Source organism: Artemia sp. Qi Xiang Cuo, chromosome 14, assembly GCF_049724085.1.
Source record: "Artemia sp. Qi Xiang Cuo chromosome 14, ASM4972408v1, whole genome shotgun sequence".
In the NCBI taxonomy this organism is placed as follows: domain Eukaryota; kingdom Metazoa; phylum Arthropoda; class Branchiopoda; order Anostraca; family Artemiidae; genus Artemia; species Artemia sp. Qi Xiang Cuo.
In genome coordinates this window covers 4,690,650-4,714,938 of record NC_142807.1, presented here as the reverse complement: position 1 = coordinate 4,714,938, position 24,289 = coordinate 4,690,650, and the positions used below count along the sequence as shown (strand labels likewise).

At 37.3% G+C, this 24,289-nt stretch overlaps 2 protein-coding genes across 2 annotated transcripts in view; one reads left to right on the top strand and one right to left on the bottom strand.

Moving 5' to 3' along the window:
- Positions 1–12,663, top strand: part of LOC148944060 (epithelial splicing regulatory protein 1-like) — a 268,151-nt gene extending 255,488 nt beyond the window's left edge. Inside the window, exons 18-20 of the mRNA XM_089100840.1 lie at positions 1,483–1,611; positions 7,547–7,801; positions 12,309–12,663. Of these exons, the coding sequence (XP_088956966.1) occupies positions 1,483–1,611; positions 7,547–7,801; positions 12,309–12,449 (525 nt within the window). The 3' untranslated portion in view covers positions 12,450–12,663. The remainder of the gene's footprint in view (positions 1–1,482; positions 1,612–7,546; positions 7,802–12,308) is intronic.
- Positions 12,664–23,129: 10,466 nt separating this feature from the next.
- The window catches only part of LOC148944059 (neural-cadherin-like), a 73,068-nt gene continuing 71,908 nt past the window's right edge, over positions 23,130–24,289 (bottom strand). The window contains exon 6 of the mRNA XM_089100598.1: positions 23,130–23,215. Coding sequence (XP_088956724.1) covers positions 23,130–23,215 — 86 coding nt within the window. The remainder of the gene's footprint in view (positions 23,216–24,289) is intronic.

Below are 24,289 nucleotides of genomic sequence, written 5' to 3'. Positions count from 1 at the left end.
TTGGTGTTGGGGTATGCAAAAAGTCGTAAAGTAATGCTGGGAGTGAAAAAGATGTGTACCTCAACTTGTAAAACGGGTTTAAGAGGAACCAAAAGGCAGCGCAATAGCGCTGCCTAAGTAAAGAACGATGTTGGCACAATGTATAATTTTTTTTCTCCATACCCAGGCACTTCGTACCAAAGGAGTTGTCGTAGAAACTTCGAAAAGGACTTGTTCGATTGGAAATTGGAGCGGCTAGTGCCCTTTTTAATTGTCGAAACTGATTGGAGGGCAACTAGACCCCCCCACCCATAAAAAAATCCGTTACATCCAAAAACATAAAACATCCATACAATAAGATTGACTCCATACATCCATACAATAAAACATAAAATAATACACCAATATAATGAACAATATAAATCCTTACATCCATAAACATAAACTATCCTATTAGATTGGCTATGTGTCAGCTTAGAATGATAGACCGTTTGTATGGATTTCGTATGGGTCCGCATGTGTGGATTACCTATGGGCTCGCTTCCTTTAATTGACACAATACTGTCCCCTTGGAATGATAGCCCCTTGTATGGATTAACAATAAAACATCAAATAAAACACCAATATAATGAACAGTAAAAATCCTTACATCCATAAACACAAAACATCCATACAAAAAAAAAACATTAAATAAAACACCAGTCATACAGCAAGACATATAATCTACCATATGTCTTGGAATGATAGCCCGCTTGTATGGTGGGAGTACTGACCGCTTCCTTAGATTGACACATTAAGGGGGTACTGTCCGCTCTCTTTCATTAACCCAATTAAGGGGTACATATTGTGCCAACAAAATAAAACATTGTGCCAACATCATTCTTTACTTAGGCAGCAAGATTGCGCTGCCTGTGATTAGCCATGTCTTGATGCCTGCAAAGTACTTGATTTTAATGGGGGCTCAATTACACGGTGGTTCAATTGCACGAAGGTTCAGTTGCACGGGGTTCGGTTGCTTGGTGTTCAGTTAATATTGTAGCGGGTCTTGAAATTTGATCGATGTTCTTTTATATTCTGTAACTAACATATATGTAATAGACTGTAGTTTCAACTCTCAGCCATCATATGCTTTAACAACATATATGCTTTATTTTTTATAGGTGCAACTCTTAACACTTAACATATTTGACCCCTTACCCCAGCAAATTTTGAAAAAGGTGCAATAGATATCAAGATGTGGCCACGAATCAGTAACGAACGGGGAGAGGCTAATATCTTTGAACAAAACAGCATGGACGCCCCCTCCTGCTACAAAGAAGTAAATTTTTACTAATAATGTAAGAGAATTGGGAAATAATCGGAACATATTTACTTTAATCCGTTCTTTTTAGTTGTTATCAACAACACCCCTCTTTCTTTCTTTCTATTGAAAAGCGGTGTCTATTCACTGAACTTAAACACAAATTTGTTATCGATAATTTTTTCTTATCCTACTTGTTTTAGGATTTGAAAGAGCGACACAGAAAGCAAAACAATCAAATCAAGGCAACTCATGAGAATACATTGGAACAGATCTCTGAATACAACAAAAATATAGTCGAATCACAACAAGTTCAAATTTCCTCTCTCAAGGTAGGATAACGGCATTATATCTTCTTTTCAACTGAAAACTATCACCGTGGAGTTCAAACCGGATTATGTATTTCAACTTTTTTATTTAATCGATTTATTTTAACAAAATAATGAACCGCCAGTTGGGATCTTATGCAGAGTTCAGTCACATATGATTATCATATTGTTTCAGTTTCGATTCAATTTTAATTTAATAACAGGGTTTATTCAAGAGAAAAAAAGCAAACAAGAAAACAACAAAAAAGCAGTACAACAGAACATTTTGAAATTATTAAAGGAGCATATAAACTTGGAATGTCAGTTTAATATACATATACTGATATTTAGTAATCAAAATGTTAATATTATTTGATTTATTAAAGTTATAAAAATGCAAACATTCATTTATTTTTCAGTAAGGTGCCAAATACGTTCTGTCCTCGGGAAGGAATAAGGGCTTTAAGCCCTACTCTTGTTAATTTCTGCTTGCTTCGAGTCGGTTATTTATTGTAATTTCTCTTCGTTTTGGGTTTCATTTATTTATCGATGCTGATTTGTGGTAGTTTCACGCTTGGTAGATTTTTTGATTGTATTTTTGCTCATTTTTGGTTTAATGTGGTTCTTTACTTTTCTTTGGAAAAACTTATTTTGTGGAAAAAGTTTTTTTAATTAATTGGAGAAAAAAGCCAAGACTCTAAAAACTATTGAGGTCTTTTGGATACATTGAAAAAGCTTCAAGGTGAAAAAAGCAACACAGTCATTAAAGGATTTATTCAAAATTATATATTGCCGAGCTTAGCATAAGCTCATAATGCTTATAGAGCTCGTAAAATCAACGCTGTGTTAACTTCGCTGAAAAACTACGCCTTTCCCCTCCTTGTAAGAGTGCAAACTAGTAAGAAACCTCCTTGTAAGAAACTTGTAAGAGTGCAAACTAGCACAACCATCGAAAAAAAAATCACCAATGTCATATAGCGTTTAGTGCCTTTCACCTCCTTGTAAGAGTGCAAACTAGTTAGAAACCTACTTGTAAGAAATCTTAAAAGTGATAACTAGCACAACCATCAAAAGAAAAATAACCAATGTCAAGTAGTATTTAGCGCCTTTTACCTCCTTGTAAGAGTGCAAACTAGTAAGAAACCTCCTTGTAATAAACTTGTAAGAGTGCAAACTAGCACTACCACCAAAAGAAAAATCACCAATATCAAGTAGTGTTTAGCGCCTTTAACCTACTTGTAAGAGTGCAAACTAGTAAGAAACCTCCTTGTAAGAAACTTGTAAGAGTGGAAACTAGCACTACCACCAAAAGAAAAATCACCAATGTAATGTAGCGTTTAGCGCCTTTCACCTCCTTATAAGAGTGCAAACTAGTAAGAAACCTCCATGTAAAAAACTCTTAAGAGTGCAAGCTAGCACCACCACCAAAAGAAAAATCGTCAATGTTATGTAGCGTTTAGTGCCTTTCACCTCCATGTAAGAGTGCAAACTAGTAAGAAACCTCCTTGTAAGAAATTTGTAAGAGTGCAAACTACCACTACCACCAAAAGAAAATCACCAATGTCATGTAGCGTTTAGTGCCTTTTAACTATTTGTAAGAGTGCAAACTAGTAAGAAACCTCCTTGTAAGAAACTTATAAGAGTGCAAACTAGCACTACCATTAAAAGAAAAATCACGAATGTCATGTAGTGTTTAGTGCCTTTCACCTCCTTGTAAGAGTGCAAACTAGTTAGAAACCTGCTTGTAAGAAACTCTTAAGAGTGCAAACTAGCACAACCACCAACAGAAAAATCACCAATGTCAAGTAGTGTTTAGCGCCTTTTACCTCCTTGTAAGAGTGCAAACTAGTAAGAAACCTACTTGTAAGAAACTCTTAAAAGTGCAAACTAGCACAACCACCAAAAGAAAAATCACCAATGTCAAGTAGTATTTAGCGCCTTTTACCTCCTTGTAAAAGTGCCAACTAGTTAGAAACCTCCTTGTAAGAAACTTGTAAGAGTGCAAACTAGCACTACCACCAAAAGAAAAATCACCAATGTCATGTAGGGTTTAGCGCCTTTCACCTTCTTATAAGAGTGCAAACTAGTATGTAAGAAACTTTTAAGAGTGCAAACTAGTAAGAAACCTCCTTGTAAGAAACTTTTAACAGTGCAAACTAGCACTACCATCAAAAGAAAAATCACCAATGTCATATAGCCTTTAGTGGCTTTCACCTCCTTTTAAGAGTGCAAACTAGTTAGAAACCTGCTTGTAAGAAACTCTCAAGAGTGTAAACTAGCACAGCCACCAACAGAAAAATCACCAATGTCAAGTAGTGTTTAGCGCCTTTTACCTCCTTGTAAGAGTGCAAACTAGTAAGAAACCTCCTTGTAATACATTTTTAAGAGTGCAAACTACCACTACCACCAAAAGAAAATCACCAATGTCATGTTGCGTTTAACGCCTTTCACCTTCTTGTAAGAGTGCAAACTAGTAAGAAACCTCCTTGTAATAACTTTGTAAGTGTGCAAACTAGCACTACCATCAAAAAGAAAAAATCACCAATGTCAAGTAGTGTTTAGCGCCTTTTACCTCCTTGTAAGAGTGCAAACTAGTAAGAAACCTCCTTGTAATACATTTTTAAGAGCGCAAACTACCACTACCACCAAAAGAAAATTACCAATGTCATGTTGCGTTTAACGCCTTTCACCTTCTTGTAAGAGTGCAAACTAGTAAGAAACCTCCTTGTAAGAAACTTGTAAGAGTGCAAACTAGCACAACCATCAAAAAAAAAAAAAATCACCAATGTCATATAGCGTTTAGTGCCTTTCACCTCCTTGTAAGAGTGCAAACTAGTAAACCTGCTTGTAAGAAACTTAAGAGTGCAAACTAGCACATCCTCCAAAAGAAAAATCACCAATGTCAAGTAGTGTTTAGCGCCTTTTACCTCCTTGTAAGAGTGAAAACTAGTAAGAAACCTCCTTGTAATAAAGTTTTAAGAGCGCAAATTACCACTACCACAAAAAGAAAATCACCAATGTCATGTAGCGTTTAGTGTCTTTCACCTCTTTGTAAGAGTGGAAACTAGTAAAAAATCTCGTTGTAAGAAACTTGTAAGAGTGCAAACTAGCACTACAACCAAAAGAAAAATCACCAATGTCATGTAGCGTTTAGTGTCTTTCATCTCTTTATAAAAGAGTGCAAACTAGTAAGAAAACTCCTTGTAAGAAACTTGTAAGAGTGCAAACTAGCACTACCACCAAAAGAAAAATCACCAATGTCATGTAGCGTTTAGTGCTTTTCACCACCAAATATGAGTACAAAGTTGTAAAAAATAGTCTCCTTGTAAGAAACTCTTAAGAGTACAAACTAGCAATACCACCAAAAGAAAAATCACCAATGAAGAAACTTGTAAGAGTTCAAACTAGCACTACCATCCAAAGGAAAATCACCAGTGTCATATAGCGTTTAGTGCCTTTCATGTCCTAGTAAGAGTGCAAACTAGTAAGAAACCTCCTTGTAAGAAACTTGTAGGACTGCAAACTAGCACTACCATCAAAAGGAAAATCACAAATATCATGTACCGTTTAGCACCTTTCACCTCCTTGTAAGAGAGCATACTAGTAAGAAACCTCCTTGTGAGAAACTCTTAAGATTACAAACTAGCAATACCACCAAAATAAAAATCACCAATGTCATGTAGCGTTTAGTGTCTTTCACTTCTTTGTAAGAGTGCAAACTAGTAAGAAACCTCCTTGTAAGAGTTCAAACTAGCACTACCATCAAAAGAAAAATCACCAATGTCATATAGCGTTTAGTGCCTTTCACGTCCTAGTAAGAGTGCAAACTAGTAAGAAACCTCCTTGTAAGAAACTCTTAAGAGTGCAAACTAGCACTACCATCAAAAGAAAAATCACCAATATCATGTAGCGCTTAGCACCTTTCACCTCCCTATAAGACTGCAAGCTAGTAAGAAACCTTGTAAAAAAATCTTCATCACCAATGTCATGTAGCGTTTAGTGCCTTTCAAACTCCTGCATACGGGCACTCTGTCGTCCTGACGGACACTTTAGAATGCAGGTGGAAGGTAAAGAAATTAGAATTCAGTAGAGCTACCAACTTAAAGTCAATTTACATACTACATACCCGTTTTGCATACCCGTGAAGATTTCCTCAGGCTAAACTTGGCCTACTTTGCGCAGGCTGGATTTTGACTTAAATTAATTCTTTAAAAACTTGCTGATTAATTATCACTTATAGAGGTATTTCTGCTTCAATCATGTTGCATTGTGGATTAATCATGTTGAATATTCAGTTTTCCTTTGAAACTCTACCCTCTTTTAATGAGGTTACTAGACGCTGTACTGTTACTGACATTAGCAGTTTTTAATACCTATCCATGTTGCAGTTACTGTGTTCACTAAAAATTACTATAAACAATTCTCATAAGTTTTTCATTCTGTTTGAGTAGCTCCAGGATTTAGCTGAGTTTGATTTTGATGAAAATGGTGCTTTGAGTAAGCTGTACAAAACATGTGGTTCTATCCCACTTTCTTCGGCTATAGTAGGAGAAAGGTTGAGATGGCAGAAACACTTTTGTTGATGAAGGGTGACGGCTTGCCAAACAATGTCCTTTTCAGCCATCCATTAGGGCCGAGCAGAAAGCAGTTCGTCCCCAGATGGGGTAGTAAGAAGTCATGGGAATGTTTGTTAGGGAAATAGGAAATTTTTGGATGGGTGTAAAGAGGGAGACTTTGAATAGATAGGGATGAAGGAGAAACATGAACATCTTTTTTTGCCTCTGCTGGCCTGGTCCCTCAGTGAGTCGTTAGTAGTACTAGTTGTAGGAATCTTAATCTGTCGAGAATATCCTCATGAACGAGCAACGAGCAATTTGTCAAAATGGATAGTTTTACACTGAAAGCTAAGAAAATGCGAAGATTGACCCTCATGAATTTGACAAATAAGAAATCGATGCATTGATTTTTCAAAGTTGCTAGTCTTTTTGTTAAATCTATTTACTAGTCTGTTCCTTGTCATTTTGTTGATCTTTTTTCTTTTCTATTACCAGTCTCTTTTCTTTTCAAATATATCGTTATAAACTTTATCTGATTAAGGATTTCATCAATTTGTCAAAAACGGGTCTACTGTCTCGTAGATTTGCTGACTGCTGCAATAGAATTGCCAGTTTTACACTAGTCTGTCTTCTGTCAAGCACCTAGTGCCGTATAAGGTTTCTCACACGGATAAAGGGCTAATTTGATAAGAGAACCCTTGGTCGGCTATATAACGCCTTGTTTGCACCACATGTATTGTTTTTGACACCCATTTGGAAACTTTTCTCAGCCTCTGATAAAAAGCAGTCGCTTTTCTTTATGTCCTGGAAGTATTTTATTAATATTAATATTTGGTCCCGTAGTAGTTCGATTTCCTGACGGTACGGGGTTTTTGAAATTTTTCAAAAATTGGATGAATTGTCACATAGATTTGCTGACCGCTGCAATAGAATTGTCGATTTTCCACTGACATGTTTTCAGTATCTTAAGTCATAAAGTCTCATAGTGTTTGAGCCTTGTTGAAAGAATGTTTATAAGTTAAGTTGTTAGTATTTGTACACAGTTTTTGTCAATGTCCTTTTCGTTTTTCTTGTTTTTTGTGTTCACGCTCCTTTTAGTGAGTCTTTGTTATCTATAGAGGGTAGCAATAAATTATTGTTACTATTTCACTTCTGAAAGGTCAATGCAGGACATTTCACAGATCCTAATCTTTTATTAATTTTTTTCTTTTCTTTTCTATCATATATTTCTTTTCTTTTTAAATATGCTATCAGAGGATCTATCACAAGAATGTTTTTAGATGGAGCTATTTTAAAGCCATAGAAATGGGTTAGATCACGTTAATTTAATATAATGTTGTAATTTGATTATAAATTAGAATTATAATTTTATAATTAAGGATAACATTTTGCTTCTGATTTAGGAAAAAAATCGAGAACTGAATGAAGCACTTGTGAAGTCAAAGAAACGTGTTTGTTTGCTAGAAAAGGACTTGACTGATGTCAAGAATAAGCTGAATTTACTGGAAGATACTAGAGATGCGCTGAAAAAGTACAAAGAGGGATTTTCCTCTGCAATGACGTCTTTGGAAAAGATACGAGACGAGCAACGAAGGCATAAGGAGAAGTATGACAATTTATCCATTGAAGCTGTAGGAAGAAACCAAAAGCTTATAAAAGTTAGTATAATATTAATTCAATACTTTTCTTTGAACATAAAATTATGTCGTGTACATCTTAAAAGATTGCAAGAAATCACGGATGTGACTTTAAATAGGAAAAATCTTCATATGGAGTTATGCTGTTTTTGGCAGTAGTTGGCACCAAATTTAAAAACAAACAAACAAAGGTTAAAAACTGTCAAAAAATAAACTATAAACATATTACACTTATCGTCATAGGAAGTTGCAGCTCTTTTCTGAAGGTGTATTTGTCTTAGGGAAGCTAAAAATTATTGATGTTGGATTTTTAACGGTGAATAATATTGTCAAACTAACTGATTAGCTTTAATTATTTATTTTTGCATTTTAACTTGGCAACACTGAAGAAAATGTGCTAGTACCCTAAAAAATTCATATTTTTGAAACAACCAAAAGAAAACTTTTAGAAAATTTGCAATTTTCAGGTATGAACGAACCAAAAATGGATCCAGAAAGCAAAAAAAAAAAAAATGTTTTTAACACTTTAAAAGAGTATTCTTAAGGCTGAATTAAAATTTTCTTCCTGTGGCTGGTGGGTGATTTCCGTACAATATATTAAGGTCAAATTGGATCCCAGCCTAAAGGATGTAGTGCTGAGAACCAAACATTTAAGGATTTAGCATAATCATTTGAGGATTGAAGAGCAACCCTTCTAAGCTCGTTGAGACTAGATAGGGTTGACGATACCATTTTTCTTCAACTAAGATCTTTGGGAAGACACATTGGTGACTCCTCCATCACCATAATCACAGACAAAATTCCAGTTGCATGGTCCCGCCGTGTTGGAGAGGTGGCAACAGCTCTGTCAACTCATCTGTGACAGATACCGGCTAATATGCAAAAGGATTGCTGTCGGGAATCGGAAACCAGACGGTTAAACATATTCCCATGATTCATATTGGAAGGGCAGCCAATCTTAATTAGGCTCTTACATCTACGGCTTCCCCGAGAAGTGATGCACCAGAGGATCCAGCTACCCTAGTGAAAAGTCAGTGAGCTGACCCCTGCTTAGTTTATGACAACCCCTTTGTGTGGGGCGTTGAAATGTTTGCTCGATGATGTGTTTGACAACAAGATTGTTTATTACCTTATAGCTCAAACGGTATAACGTGGACATCCGTGGCAGGCCTATCCAAAATGAAATCGAAAATGATATTGTCTTTCCTCCTGATGAACAGATTCACTTCTTTGCTACCATGTAATGGCTCTGGTCAAGCCATCGCAGGACTGCTCCTGAATAATAGAACCGCAGTTACCATCCTATAATAGCAAGCTATATCGTCGTGATTGGATATGGCTCGCTTTAAGAGCCAACTTTTCAGCATCACTGTTATTGTACCATATACTTCCACAAGAACCTGTGAAGAATTCGTAATGAACGAGTTTTATGATAAGCTGACAGAATTGACTAAATCCATAACAAGGCAAGACCTTCTGATCATTGCAGACAATTTTAAATCCCACGTCTTCATCCCAGAAGCAGACAATGAAAGACTTGACGGCAATTTTGGGCTCAATGATGATTGCAAGCAAGGGAAAAGACTCATAAAGTTTTCGTTGCTACTCATCCTTGTGATAGCCAGCACTCTGTTCAAGTACAAACCATTGCATAGGATTGCCTAGAGTTCCAGGCCTGAATGGGCACGACCTCAACTCGACTACCCTCTTACATCTGGCCGATGGAAAGCTCTATTATGAGCTGTAGAGTGCTAGGCTTCCCCCGGAAAATTTATCCGTCCCCTTAACCCTGGAAATCCCCCCCACTCAAATTTACCCCCGAAAATCCTCCTCCGCCAAAAATTTTCCTCGTAACATTTTCTCCATATGTAGGATTGGGCATCCCAAGTGAAAGAAAGGCAAATAACAAGAGTTTTTTCTCCAGGAGACTTCCTGTCAGAAAGTTTCCCCAAATAATTTCCTTCCTGTGAAAATCCTTCTGCCCACAAGAACCTCACCCACAAAAATACCCCAATACATCCCACCGAAAAATACCCAAGATAGTGCAAACAATATAAAATCATGTAGCAGGGTCTTTGGGGTTGACACAACCCCCCAGAGTTTTAGGACAAGGGTTGTAAGTTTTACCCTGGAGACATAAACACAGTGCCTTGGACAAATTGCACGGATATATTGACAATGGACAAATTGAAAAACTTACAGCCCTTTCCCTAGGAGCTGTGGAGGGTCATATCATCCACTAAGGGATATTCATTGGACCTGACCTTTTAACTATACTATACCAAATGGCTATACTAAAATTTCAATAAGATATCTTTGGTAAAAAGGGGAGTAGGAAGGAGGCTAGTTGCCCTTAAATGTGTTTGGTCACTTAAAAGAGCACTGAAACTTTTAGTTTTTTTCTAAATTAGTGCTTTGACGATCTTTTAGGATTGTTGGTCCGATTGGATAATCCCTGGGAAAAAAAACAACAATAAACTGCATACTGCCATGATCTTTATTTTTGGCAAAAATATAAAATTCCAAATTTTTGTACATGAGTGTTCATCTGAATAATTATCTATTCCCCTTCATCTTTCCCACGCAGAAAATGTAAATTTTCCAGGGGATTTTTCACAGGGAGGGGGAGAGATTTTCGAGGAAGACACCAGCCACCGAGCTGTATTATCTTTAGAGGTGCTGAAACCGGCTCCAAAAACGCCTCCGAGCCCACAATAGTAAAATGTTCCCAAGCATGAAACTAGCAGTGTAAAAAAGGTAATTCCTCCCCGTCCCATCCAGAGGGAAGACGTAGAACGCCTTGAAGGCAATTTTAGAGTTTCACCACCCTCCAATTAGTTTAGCCTCCTGGCTTCGGAATGAGCCCGGGATGAGCCCGAGCCCATCCCAGGACGAGCCCGGGATGAGCCCGAGCCCATCCCAGGATGAGCCCGGGATGAGCCCGAGCCCATCCCAGGATGAGCCCGGGATGAGCCCGGGCCCATCCCAGGATGAGCCTGTAAGTGATACTGAGGACGAATTGAGTTGAATCAGAAAAAATATTAAAAAGCAAGCAAAACGTAAAGATTGTGTCTCTGAAGAGACAATCAACTCGTTTCGAAAAAGCAGTGACTGGTTAATAGTGAGACACCGTCTGCCTTCAAGTGCCACAGGAAATATTGCAGGTGATGAGCTTGGCTAGACTTCAAATGACACTGATGAGATCAAAAGGCAAGAGATATGGAGAAGGCCACACAGCCAACAGATTCGAGAAATTTCTACCAGCTTCTGAGAGAAGCCTTTGGTAAAAATAAGAAAGATACAATTTTAATATGAAGCAATGATAGTACCCTTCTAACGCCAAAGAATGATGTTACAGAAAGATGGATCCCTCATTTTAAAAGATTACTTTAATTCCACCGCATGTGCACTGACGCTCCTGTCTCAACCCTCCAATATCAAGAATACTTCCACAAATAGCAGCAGCTCTCTTTAATAGATACACTACGGAAGATGGAGCTAGTAAAAGGCCCTTATAATTATGTCGATTATGAACCACCAATTTTGCAAGAGGTCCAGGCTTAGTTATCAAGAAACTCAATAATCCCAAAGCTTCAGGAATTCACCAAATCCTAGCAAAAACGTACAAAGCAGCCCCAAGCTCCAAGGCTTCAGAAACTTTTATATGTGATTTTAACACAAAAGATATTTCCTGTGAATTTCGCAGATCTGATAACTCCTTTGCTATTTGTCTCAAGATTTTTTCGACGTAAACCACTCCCAAGCTGAAGAAAGGTGTGGATTCTGGTCAATATTCTGGATGAACACCGATAAGTCTTACTCCGAATGCACTCATCGTTTCAGACGACATGATCGCAATCGGAACCCCTCACGGTTTGAAATCGCTGCCTCTTTGAAGCTTGACCGTATCCAATGAAGTGTGACTGACCACCACCCCCTCGTGCCATAAAGAACTGCAGGGCTTGAGTTGTGATTTCAATGCGAGTAAGTAAGTTTTGTCTCATACATGTAGTTTGTTGTTATTTACTTCAGGGGTAGTATTTATCAATACACTGAAAATCCGTTCGAAGGGTTCAAACTTATTTTTTTTAAGAACGAGGGAAGTCTAGGACATTTTCTGAGGGATTGGAGGGCAATTTCCCTGTTTTGCTAAAATTGGGACACAAATTTCCAGCTATTATAAGGTCATTTACCTATTGCGCATTTTGATCTTAAAAGGGATGCTGAATGTCTGTTTATTGGTATTCAAGGCCGTTCGAACTTTTTAAAAGTAGTCTAGCGGAAATTCTGTCTCCCAAAAAGCTACTTGAGCACTTTCAAGGAACACTATGAAAAGTTTATTTACCTTTGCTGGATTTTGTTGTCAACTAAGCAATTTAATTTTTCACGTGGTAAAATGTGTTGAAAATTAGTAAAATTATAAAAAGTAAAGTTGTGCAATGGTACAGAAAATACAAAAAATTCAAACCTTTCGTCCTTAGTTCTACTTCAATTCTCTAACTCTTCTTGTATAATCTTTCTTTTTCAGTGTGAATTAGAAAAAGACAAAATACGGGAGCAACTTCTACGTGTGACGCTGGAGTTACAGCAGAAGACCACACTGAAAAAATCAATAAGAGGCATGACGAGAATCACAAGTAGTACTTCAAGTGACGACTTTTCTTTTTAAAATGGTTCAGACTAAAAAAAAAATCAAACTGAAAAAAAAAATATGTTTCGCAAGCGTAGTTCTTTTGTGTCTCTGTTTTTGTCCGACGTGATGCGGCATGCTGCTTCTTGATGGCTAAGTGTACAACCGTTCTTATATAAATCAATACTTTTTGAATTACAAGAATGTAGTTACTTTCATGTCTGTGAATAATAATAAATTTACGTTTTCAGTATCACAGCATATAGATGCATTTGTGAGCGATACATATTCTAGAATGATTAGAGTCTTTTCTTAAAATTATTCATCAACATTCTTGATCAACTCTCTTCTGGCGAGACATCGCTGATGAAATACCATGTTCTGTGACCAACAAAGGTCTTGTTGGTCAATATTATGGATAAAAATAACCCACAACTGAAATTGTTGTCTATCAAGCTTTTTGGATAGGGATACAACAACCTTCATAGGGATATAACAACCTTCATAACTATGAAGGTTTCTATATTTGTTGTTACCTTTATTTTCCATTTAAAGTAAGACACGGGAAGGTATACTCTTTTGACCTAACCAGATTTCTTAACAAAATAAAGACAATAAATACACATATTCTCGTACTACCAGCATACCAGAGGCTATAAACGGCGAATACGGGGATTCAAGAAATAAATCACTTAACAAAATGATCACACCGAAAAAAACAAATACCTTATTCAAAGGGCATGAAGCAGAAAAATTAAATAAAGAACAATAAACAAATAAACAAAAACTAAATAGCAAAAACAAAAAAAAACTTTTTATCTACTCAATAAGATATTTTTTAATATTTTTTCGGAACGAGCCTAGTGAAATCGAGTCTAGTGAATTAGGCTATGCATTCCACACTCCTACACCAACGTGTTGTAAGGATATTGAGCCTGTGTAGGTGTGGCGCATTTCAGAAGTTAAGAAATTATTTTCGGATGAGGTTGCTAAGCATGAATGTTACTTAATAACAATATAAAACATGTTAAGTTGTCTTAGTCCAAGTGGTGCTGGTGAATGAATAAACTCAACTTGTGACTTGGGGCATATATATTTTAGTAACATTCAAAACATCTGCCAGACGGAATGAATAGCTTGTAGATTATTTATTTGAAAATAGAGCTTTTACTCGCCAATTTTGTCTTATTTGGATTTTAAGTAGGTTATAATTAAATAAATTAGACCCAAGAACTTATTCATACTGTAAATATGGGGAAACAAGAACATATTATAAAGTTCTTAGTGCTTGATGAGGAATAAAAGGCTTTAATCTATTTAGAATACCCGTCCTCAGGAAATTATAATGGAAAGTGCCGTCACATGACATTTCCACATAATCATGTCTTGATTTTCAATCATTCCCCAATACTTGAAATTAGGGTACAATCCCTTTATATGGGCCTTTCTAAAAAGTCAAGTTTGGTTAATCCTAATGAAATAAAATAAAATATGATGACTATATAATAGTTTAGAAACAAATTTGGGCTATATATTTGCATATTAGGAGGAGTGGGGGGCAAAGAATAGAATATGTTAAATACGTAACCTCCCCGAGGTACCCCCCCCCCTCAAAAAAAAAAACAACCAAAAACAACACCTTAAATATCTTAAAACCCCGCTATTCAATTTATTTCTCTACAGCGGTGTATTGAATCATCTCGTAAAAACAGGTTTTTCATTGCGTCTCTCCCGCTTGACTGTAGCATCTCTTATCGGTCTTCTTTAGAGAGGCCCATATAAAGGGATTGTACTGAAATTAGTTACCCTTTCAATCACCATATTTCCAAATGAAACTACGATATTTGTTTAAAATTTTGGATATTTGAAAAAGCATATATTTTGATTTTGAAAAATTGAATGATAGATAATTCAGTTGCTAATAACTAGACAATTGAGCTAAAATAATCTCTATAATAGCAAACAAACCATCCATCTTATATTACTTCAACACCATCATAGTGTGGTCTCAGAAATTATTTACGACTAGCTTACGGGGAGCTTTTGACCAAGTCTGTTCTTAATTATTTTGATTTTTCTAAAAAACACGCCAACCTGATTAATCAACAAGAATTTTTACAGCGTTGTAGAGTAAAGAGAATTCTTCCGAATTCTCTTCGTTTCCGCCTAAACCTCCAATTTTAGTTTGGTGTTTTTATGTTAAGGTTTGGTTTTTATATTTTTATCAGTTTTATTCTGCACTGAGGACGGTCAAGCGGAGGTCTTGTTTGTAATATTTGCATAATTTTTCAATTTTTTTCACTGGCCGTTAATTGTCCTTGTTTTCTTCCTTTCGTCGTAATTTTTTGTTTATCATGATGAGCTAGTCTGGTCTCAAAAATTATTTGTGACTAGCTTACGGAGAGCTTTTGACAAAGTCTGTTCTTAATTATTTTGATTTGTCTAAAAAACACGCCAACCTTATTAATCAACAAGAATTTTTACAGCGTTGTAGAGTAAAGAGAATTCTTCCGAATTCTCTTCGTTTCCGCCTAAACCTCCAATTTTAGTTTGGTGTTTTTATGTTAAGGTTTGGTTTTTATATTTTTATCAGTTTTATTCTGCACTGAGGACGGTCAAGCGGAGGTCTTGACCGAAATATTTGCATAATTTTTCAATTTTTTCAATGGCTGTTAATTGTCCTCTTTTTCTTCCTTTCTTCGCGATTTTTTGTTTATCAATTACTTATATATGTATATTAACCTATAGCCCTCTCGAAACTTTTGACTCTTAAAAGGGTAGGCTACGTGATAACTAGTCGAATGAGCTGTTTTTCGAAAATGAGGAGTTCTTAGAAGAAGGCCCAATAGTTTTGGCTGTGCAAAACCTTCCAGTTGGTGGCCCTGTTTTTACTGATCTTATTGCGAAACTAAAAACAATACAACATCGAAACCTTATTGCCTTTATGGCAATAAGGAAATCCTTTTATATGTAGGCAAAATCTACAAACAGAAAAAAATCTTTTAGTATCTAGAAAGGATTATATAATCGTTGCAGTATATAAACCTATCCTCAATTTGCGCTGCAAATGGGAGGATATTAGGGGGTCAGGTTTAATGCTAAGGGGTAGACGGGCGGGGCTGGCTGTGCACAACAAAATGAGGAGTTTTTAGAAAAGACCCAATAAAACATTAAAATCTTATCGTCTTTATGACCTTTGGTTTTCTATTGTCAAAGACTTGCTATCTCAAAATTTTGATTGGATGTGTTTGGGGGAAGGCTGGGGGTGGGGGCGCTAGTTCCCCTCCAATCACTTTCGACTATTAAACAGGGCACTATCCCATTGAATTTCCAATCAAATGAGCCCTTTTGAAGTTTCTACGACAACGCCTTCTATAAAAACCTTATATGCTCCTAGGGCATATCTTAAAACCCTTGCCCTGACGTTTCTGGGGGAGTATCCTCCTCAAAAACGTATTTTCTATCTGGAAATCAACTACGCTGAACAAAATGGCTATCTCAAAATTTTGTTGGGTTGTGTTTGGGGAAAGTATGGGCTTGGGGGTGGGGGGCTAGTTGCCCTCCAATCGCTTTCGGCTATTAAAAAGGGCACTAGCTTTTTGAATTTCCAATCGAATGAGCCTTTTTTGAAGTTTCTACAACAACGCCTTCTATAAAAACCTTATAAGCCCCCAGGGCATAAATTAAAACCCTTGCCCTGAGGGTTTTGGGGGATTGTCCTCCTCAGAAACATATTTTCTATCTGGAAATCAACTACGCTGAACAAAAGGCTATCTCAAAATTTTGATTTGATGTGTTTGGGGGAATGATGGGCGTGGGAGGGGGGGGGGGGGGCTAGTTGCCATCCAATCACTTTCGACTATTAAAAGGGCACAATCCCTTTGAATTTCCAATCGAATGAGCCTTTTTTGAAGTTTCTATGACAACACCTTCTATAAAACCTTCTTAGCCCTCAGGTCATAACTTAAAACCCTTGCCCTGAGGGGTGTTGGAGATTGTCCTCCTCAGAAACATCTTTACTATGTGAAAATCAACTGAGCTGAACAAAATGGCTAACTCAAAATTTTGTTTGGTGGTGGTGGGGGCACGGTGGGGGGTGGGGGAGCTAGTTCCCCTCCAATAACTTTCGATTATTGTAAAGGGCACGATCCCTTTGAATTTCCAATGGAATGAGCCTTTTTGAAGTTTCTACGACAACGCCTTCTATAAAAACCTTGTAGGCCCCCAGGGCTTAACTTAAAACCCCTACCCTGAGGGTTGTGGGGGAGTGTCCTCCTCAAAAATATATTTTCTATCTGGAAATCAACTATGCTTATCGAAATGGCTATCTCAAAATTTTGATTGGATGTGTTTGGGGGAATGATTAGCGTGGGGGGGGGGGCTAGTTGCTCTCCAATCACTTTCGACTATTAAAAAGGGCACTAGCTTTTTGAATTTCCAATCGAATGAGCCTTTTTTGAAGTTTCTCCGACAACGCCTTCTATAAAAACCTTATAAGCCCCCAGGGCATAAATTAAAACCCTTGCCCTGAGAGTTTTGGGAGATTGTCCTCCTCAGAAACATATTTTCTGTCTGGTAATCAACTACGCTGAACAAAAGGCTGTCTCAAAATTTTTTTTTGTTGTGTTGGGGGGAATGATGGGCTTGGGAGGGGGGGCTAGTTGCCATCCAATCACTTTCGAATATTAAAAGGGCACTACTTCTTTGAATTTCCAATCGAAAGAGTCCTTTTTGAACTTTGTTCGACAACACACACCTTAAAAACCTTATATGACCCTAGGGCATAGATTCAATCTTTTGCCATAAAGGTCTTGGGGGAGTGTCCTTCTTAAAAAAAGGTTTTCTGTCTGAAAATCAACTGCGCTTAACAAAATGGTTATCTCAAAATTATGATTGGATGTGTTTGGGGAAATGGGGGGGGTGGGGGGGCTAGTTCCACTCCAATCACTTTCGATTATTAAAAAGGACACTAGCCCTTTGAATTTCCAATCAATTGAGCCTTTTTGAAGTTTCTACGACAACGCCTTCTATAAAAACCTTATATGCCCCCAGGGCATAGCTTAAAACCCTTGCCCTGAGGGTTGTGGGGGAGTATGCTTCTCAAAAACGTATGTTCTATCTGTAAATCAACTCAGCTAAAAAAAATGGCTATCTCATAATTTTTATTGGAAGTGATTGGGGTAATTAGGGGTGTGGGGGGGGTAGTAGCACTCCAATCACTTTTGACTATTAAAGAGGGAACTAGCCCTTTAATTTCCAATCGAATGAGCCTGTTTTGAAGTTTCTACGACAACGCCTTCTATAAAAACCTTATATGCCCCCAGGGCATAACTTAAAACCCATGCCCTGAGGGTTGTGGGGGAGTGTCCTCCTCGAAAATATATTTTCTATCTAAAAATTAACTACGCTGAACAAAATGGCTATCTCAAAATTTTATTGGATGTGTTGTGGGGAATAATGGGCGTGGGGGGGGGGCTAGTTGCCCTCCAATCACTTTTGACTATTAAAAAGGGCACTAGCCTTTTGAATTTCCAATCGAATGAGCCTTTTTTGAAGTTTCTACGACAACGCCTTCTATAAAAACCTTATATGCCCCCAGGGTACAACTTAAAACCCTTGCCCTGAGGGTTGTGGGGGAATTTCCTCCTCAAAAATATATTTTTTATCTGGAAAACAACTACTCTGAACAAAATGGCTATCTCCAAATTATGATAGGATGGGTTGGAGGAAATGAGGGACATGAGGGGGGGGCTAGTTGCCCTCCAGTCAATTTCGACTATTAAAAAGGACAGTAGTCACTTAATTGCCGATCGATTTATCCTTTTTTGAAGTTGCTACGACAACGCCTTCTATAAAAACCTTATATGCCCCCAGGGTATAACTTAAAACTCTTGCCCTGAGGGCTTTGGGGGAGTTTCCTCCTCAAAAATATTTTTTCTATTTGGAAATCAATTACGCTGAACAAGATGGCTATCTCAAAATTTTGATTGGATGTGTTTGTGGGAATGATGGGTGTGGGGGGGCTAGTTGCCCTCCAATCATTTTCGACTATTAAAACGGGCACTAGAACTCTCGATTTCCAATCGAATGATTCCCCTTTGAAGTTTCTACGACGACCTCTTCCGTATGAAGTGCCTCTGGGGGAAAAAAAATAATAATAATAAAACATTGGAGCCGTATGGCCTTTACTATAGGCAACGCTACAGCGTTACCTCTGATATCTGGTCGTTTTGAGTTTGAATTTTAACAGGTATTTGTATCTGCTGATCTTAAGTTAAAATGGCCTTTACTTTTCTTTGAAAAACTTCTTTTTTGGAAAGTTTTTTTTTATAATTATTAACAAATAAAAACACAATAATATATTACATAATATATTACTGTATTTGCAGACAATCAAAATCTTTTATACATAAATAAAAAGAAACAAATTACCAAGTATCACCCTAAACCAGCAGCCAAATGGATTACTTACCATAACAAATCACAAATAAGAAAATAGTGAAGAGAAGCAACGGGGAAACCCGACCAATGAAATGAGTCAGCTGGACAACCATAACAAAAAAAAATGATAAAAGTGTTAGTAAAAGTGTTTTTAAACTACCAACAGAAGGAACGAGATTAAGATCCGACCCATGCAAATTCCAAAGTTTGATTATACAGGTCTGAGTGAGAACCCCAATCTTTCAGTGAACACTTGGGGTTCAACGTACTTAGAAGATCCCCTCGTTTCGTAATCATGCTCAAATTGGTTAAATAGTACCCTGGCATAAAAATTATTCGGTAGAATTTCGGCAAAATACTTAATACAAAGCATCATTCCATGAAAAGATAATGATAATTCCACAGGTAATATATTAAGGAAAGAATATATACTTTTAATTGGTGATTTTGATCGTAGGGGTTTTGGGGAGGGGGTGAAAGTTTGTAGGATAGGCAGTGGTGTATTTTGCTGTCTTTGGAGTGGTTTTATATGACTTTTTAACGTATTCGGGAAAATTTAAAGGAAATGGGAACTTCCTGGGAGGGTGTAAAGAAAAAGGCTTTGGATAGATTGGGATGGAGGAGGAGCGACCGTAGCTGTGTTGGCCTCAGGTGGCTTGGTGCTGCGGTGAGTTGTTAGTATTAGTCAGTAGTAGGATTGCCAGAAATATTTCAGATATCCAACTGGGAAGGAATGGCTGAAAATGGTTATCAAAATATAGCTTAAAGCCACTTCTAGATGGTTTTATTCCCAAAGCTAAAATAAAGACTTTGGTTTGAGGATCTCAGGTTTCGTAATGCAGATCTCTGTCTTGCATGAAAAATTATTATCAAGGTGGTTTGCTGCGTGGAGTTATCTCTGGTAAAATCTGGGTAATGTTTGGTCTGGACTCATTATTACTATTGGTTGTGTTTAGATTAGAAGAATGGTCAACAAAAGTAGTAGCACTGTTTTGCCCTCTGAAGATCATCTGTAGCGATGAAATATTTTATGTGACTATAAAGAAAGTGTGGCTATAAAAGAAAGGGACTGGGCTTAATTGTGGTCATAAATATTGACCGCGTCAAAGATAATATTATGCCCAAAGGTCGTGGACTTACACCTTATAAGTTCTCCGGTAGCGTCGTTTATAGCACTACAGAATGGACCAACAAGCCTTGCGCCATAGCAATGGGGAGTGAAGTAACTTTATGACCGCGCCGCCCTCAATTATTGAGAGAAAATAAATGTGTAGAAATATAAATGTGACCTCTTTTCCATGAGCTATCTGGAGATCAGATTCCCTGGGAACGTCCTTGGAGATTTGCGAACTAATTACCTGTTATTAGACTGGATACAGGCATATAAAATGAAATAAACACAGGTAAAAAGCAAAAGATTTATTGAGACTTACATATTTAGGTGAACAGCAGTGGGTCACTTCAAATGACAACAACGGTGACTGAGATACAACAATGAAAGAATTGTTAGGATCGTACGCCGAAATAATTCTATCTAAATGGTCCTGAGTCTCATTTACGAATATATCCAAAAAGCACTTTTACCCCACTATCAAACGTAGTTTTTTTTGTCCTGCGCTCTAAAAAGGTAAACCAAGCGGTTTGAAAAGGCTTAGATCGATAGCTGGAATCCTCTTAGAGGAGCGATCGGAACACATCCAACTCTCAGTGCAATCAGTTGCATCAATTCGAGCACACTTTTCATAACCTGCATGAAACAAACAATTATACCCTCCATAGTCTATAAGGTTTGAAAACGCTCTCAGTATGCATTCAGGACAGACTAGTCTTTGCCTAACTCTTTAGTATGAGGGTAATAAATCTGAAGGTATTCATAGGTGTGATGCTACAAGAAGGCTGAAAATTTGTAAAAGTTGTCTGCAGGGTTGCCACCTGTAACACGAAAGTGTTATTTTAGCACCATTTCATTATATCTAGCAATGTAGCACGTACTAAGAGTTGCCATCTGTAGCATGAAAGTTTTACTTTAGCACTATTGCGGTCATTTATTTTGACTTTAGCATCGAAAATCGCTGAAAATCGCTGAAATGAATTTATCAAGCAAATTCAAGCAACTGCAGCACTTTAGGAATTTTTCTCTGAAAATTCATGATAGAACCGGTCAGCTTCTCATTACTACTGTTATAAGGAATTAGAGGTAGACATATACTCCACATGAAAGAAGGTCACTTTCTCGGACAGCCTACGACAGGAAACCAGATGAAAGAAGAAGACGAGGTCGTCCAAAGAACGCTTTGCGGCGAACTTTTGACTGAGATCTGTGGACGGCTGAAACCTCGTTATTCTATTGTTGGGAGATATTTGATATCGATACTGATATATCGGATGAAATATCGATATCGAAACGTATTATCGAAACCGATATTTTTTAGGGGGCTCCAACCCCCTATATTCCCAGCGGAAAATCCACCACATGAAAATTCTCCAAAATTTTAGCATACATCTTCGAGATTCTTTGCAGGTTTCAATTCTTTCATCTATAATTGATTTTATTTATCCTTATCTTACATCTTACCCTGGCATCTTCTTCGCAAGAATTCACTATCAGCTCCTGAGTCAGATACGTGTGAATTACTACCAACTGAGAGTAAAAAGTTCACAACAAATGATGTTATAATGAAAAGTTCGGATTTTGAGTCTTATCAAAGCTATACTAGCCGATCAGACAGGGTGAATTTTCTTAGTCTGAAAAAATGTATATACTGCTGATGCTATTAAGGCTCACCTTATGAAAATTGCCAATGAGTGGGGGATCAAGGAAAAGGCTGTTGCTGTAGTAACTGATATTGGAGCATTTGTGGTTCGGGTCGTAAAGGATGCTGCATCCCAAGTAGGTACAGGATGGACATGTGTTTCGCGCATACTCTAAATTTGATGTGGGGATGCTATTAATGATACTGCTGAATTGCTGCCTCTCGTCCAAAAGGCTAGAAATATTGTCATCTTTTTCAGACGTAGTTTTGTAGCTAACAAAAGGTTGCGCCAGTTTCAAATCTCTATCGACAATTTTTGCACCAAAAAAAACTAAAACCTGATGTGCCCAGTAGATGGAAATCGTTTTTCACTATTTTCCATAATCTACAAAATTTGAAAGAGTCGGTAACAAGCTCCCTTGCGCTTCTCGGTAAAGTGGGCAATGATAGTGAGTAGGGTGTTATTTCAAACGTGATTGCGGTGCTTACACCCTTCAAAGAGGCAGCTATTGAGCTCTCTTCTAAAAGCTATCCCCCATCTCCAAAGACCTGCTTTTGTTTATGATTATGAGACGCCACTTTGTTCAGGAAGATTTGGTGGATTTTCAGATGTGGCTGATGAGCTTCGAAAGCCTTTGCTGAATAAAATGCATTGTAGGTTTACAAGTCTTGGTCAAGTCACACCCGTCACAATTGCCACATATCTTGGCCCGCGTTAAAAAAAAAAATGTATATTTCACCTAACGATCTTCTACAAGTTGAGAGCAAAATTGCAAACGGGATAGATTTGGCCTTGCTTGCTGCTAAATCTCGATCCGAAGATACAAGTACGATCGCAGTCCCTGCGATGCATCCATATCAGAATCAAGCCAGTTTGTGGGGTTCACATAATGAAGTCCTTATAGTCAATGCAGGACATGCTTCGACAGCAGCCGAATATATCATGGCTCTATAAACTTTCAATAGGAAGCCAACAGTTTCAAAAGAAACTTTTCTACTCAAGTGGTGGAAGTCTCGTGCTATGGGGTCCCAAAAGCACCTGTAAAAAGTTGCAATGAAAATCATGTCTGTACCCGCTACCAGTGTCCCTTCTGAAAGAGCGTTTTCCAAGGCTGGTTAGATAGACAGTGAACTGTGGAACCGACTCTTAGCATGTCAACATATTGACATGCTGCTGCTTTTGAATAGCTAGCAGTTTATTTTTCTCTTTTCCCGAGCCCAAATAATTCCAAATCTGGCTTTTTATTATGTTCATTTTTGTAATCGAAGTTTATTTTTATTGTTTGATTATATATAATTTGAATTCTGAAAAAAAAAATATACAAAATACCTTTTATTTACCATTTGTGTTATTGAACTTCGGCAAATCCGTGAGATAGCAAAAACTGATCCGAAATAACGATATTACGAAAGTAAAAAATATCAATTAATCAAAATATCACCCAACACTACGTTATTTCCTGAATGGGAAGATGTATCCACTATAGCATCGCTTTGGGACGAGTAGAGAGGCTTCATCGATTACCTATGCGCCAAGCGCCACTAATGCCTCCGGAGGAACTAAAGGTCTAAGATAGGGTAGTCTTTCAGCAACTGACTGTAGTCGCAACCCTGCTGAACGCAAAAAATTCAAATTTATCTCTATGGTTGAGCTGGATGTTCTTGATTAAGAATAGGTAAAAGTTAGTACTAGTGGCTCTCCAGAATGAGACATGCTAGGGCAATAAAGAGACATTTTAAAGTTTTTAATTTTATGTTTTTTCATGGTTTTATTTGTGTTTTGACAATTCATCCTCAGCCCCTCATCTAGGCTATATAACCTTAGGCTATTCTAAATATAAGATGAAAATTGTTCCATCAGATTCCTTGTTTTATGCTCATTTTCTACACAGCCTAGGGTAATACACCAAGTGGCTGGCCAGTTAATCCACTCTAACAGCTGAATCATTGTAAAATCTCTTATCATAGCCTACCACTTAGAAAGTGAGTTGGGTAAAATTCTATTTTAGCTATCTTGGAAAGGGGTTAGGTTAGGAAAATGCAACTTTCAGGGATATGTCTAATAAAACATTGATATTGCTTAAAATTCTACTCAAATAAAAGGAATAGGCCTAGCATTTTCAGGACTAAAGCCAGAGAAAAAGAAACTGATAACTGAAAATTAAGGCAAAATGTTGTTTTGTCAAAATTTTAAAAGGTATAGACCTGTCATGTAGGCAAATTTCAGGATCATGTAGAGAAAGAAGGAGTGGAGGTAGATCCTTCAAAAAACCTTCCTGGACATACTTTAGCCTATAAACCCATCCCTGAAAGTTTCATTTTCCTAACCTAACCCCTTTCCAAGATAGACAAAAGTAGCTAAAGTAGAATTTTACTGCAAGTTGTCTTACCATTGGATATGTCAAAATCTTCTAACAAGTAACCTATATGATTAGATAGAGAGTATGATTAGATAGATAGATCATCAGTGGATAGAGAGTGGCTCAACAAACCATGGTGCACCATTTGGGACGCCACAAATGATGATTAACTATCATCACTGAAGCTGGCGGACACAGGATTCGTCCTATCGCTAGCAAGTGCGATTTAAGGTAATTTAAGGTAATGATTAGCTTGAATATTTCAACCAATATAGCGTACATTAATTATAAATTTAAACATACTGATAGACAACAGTGGAGCCTA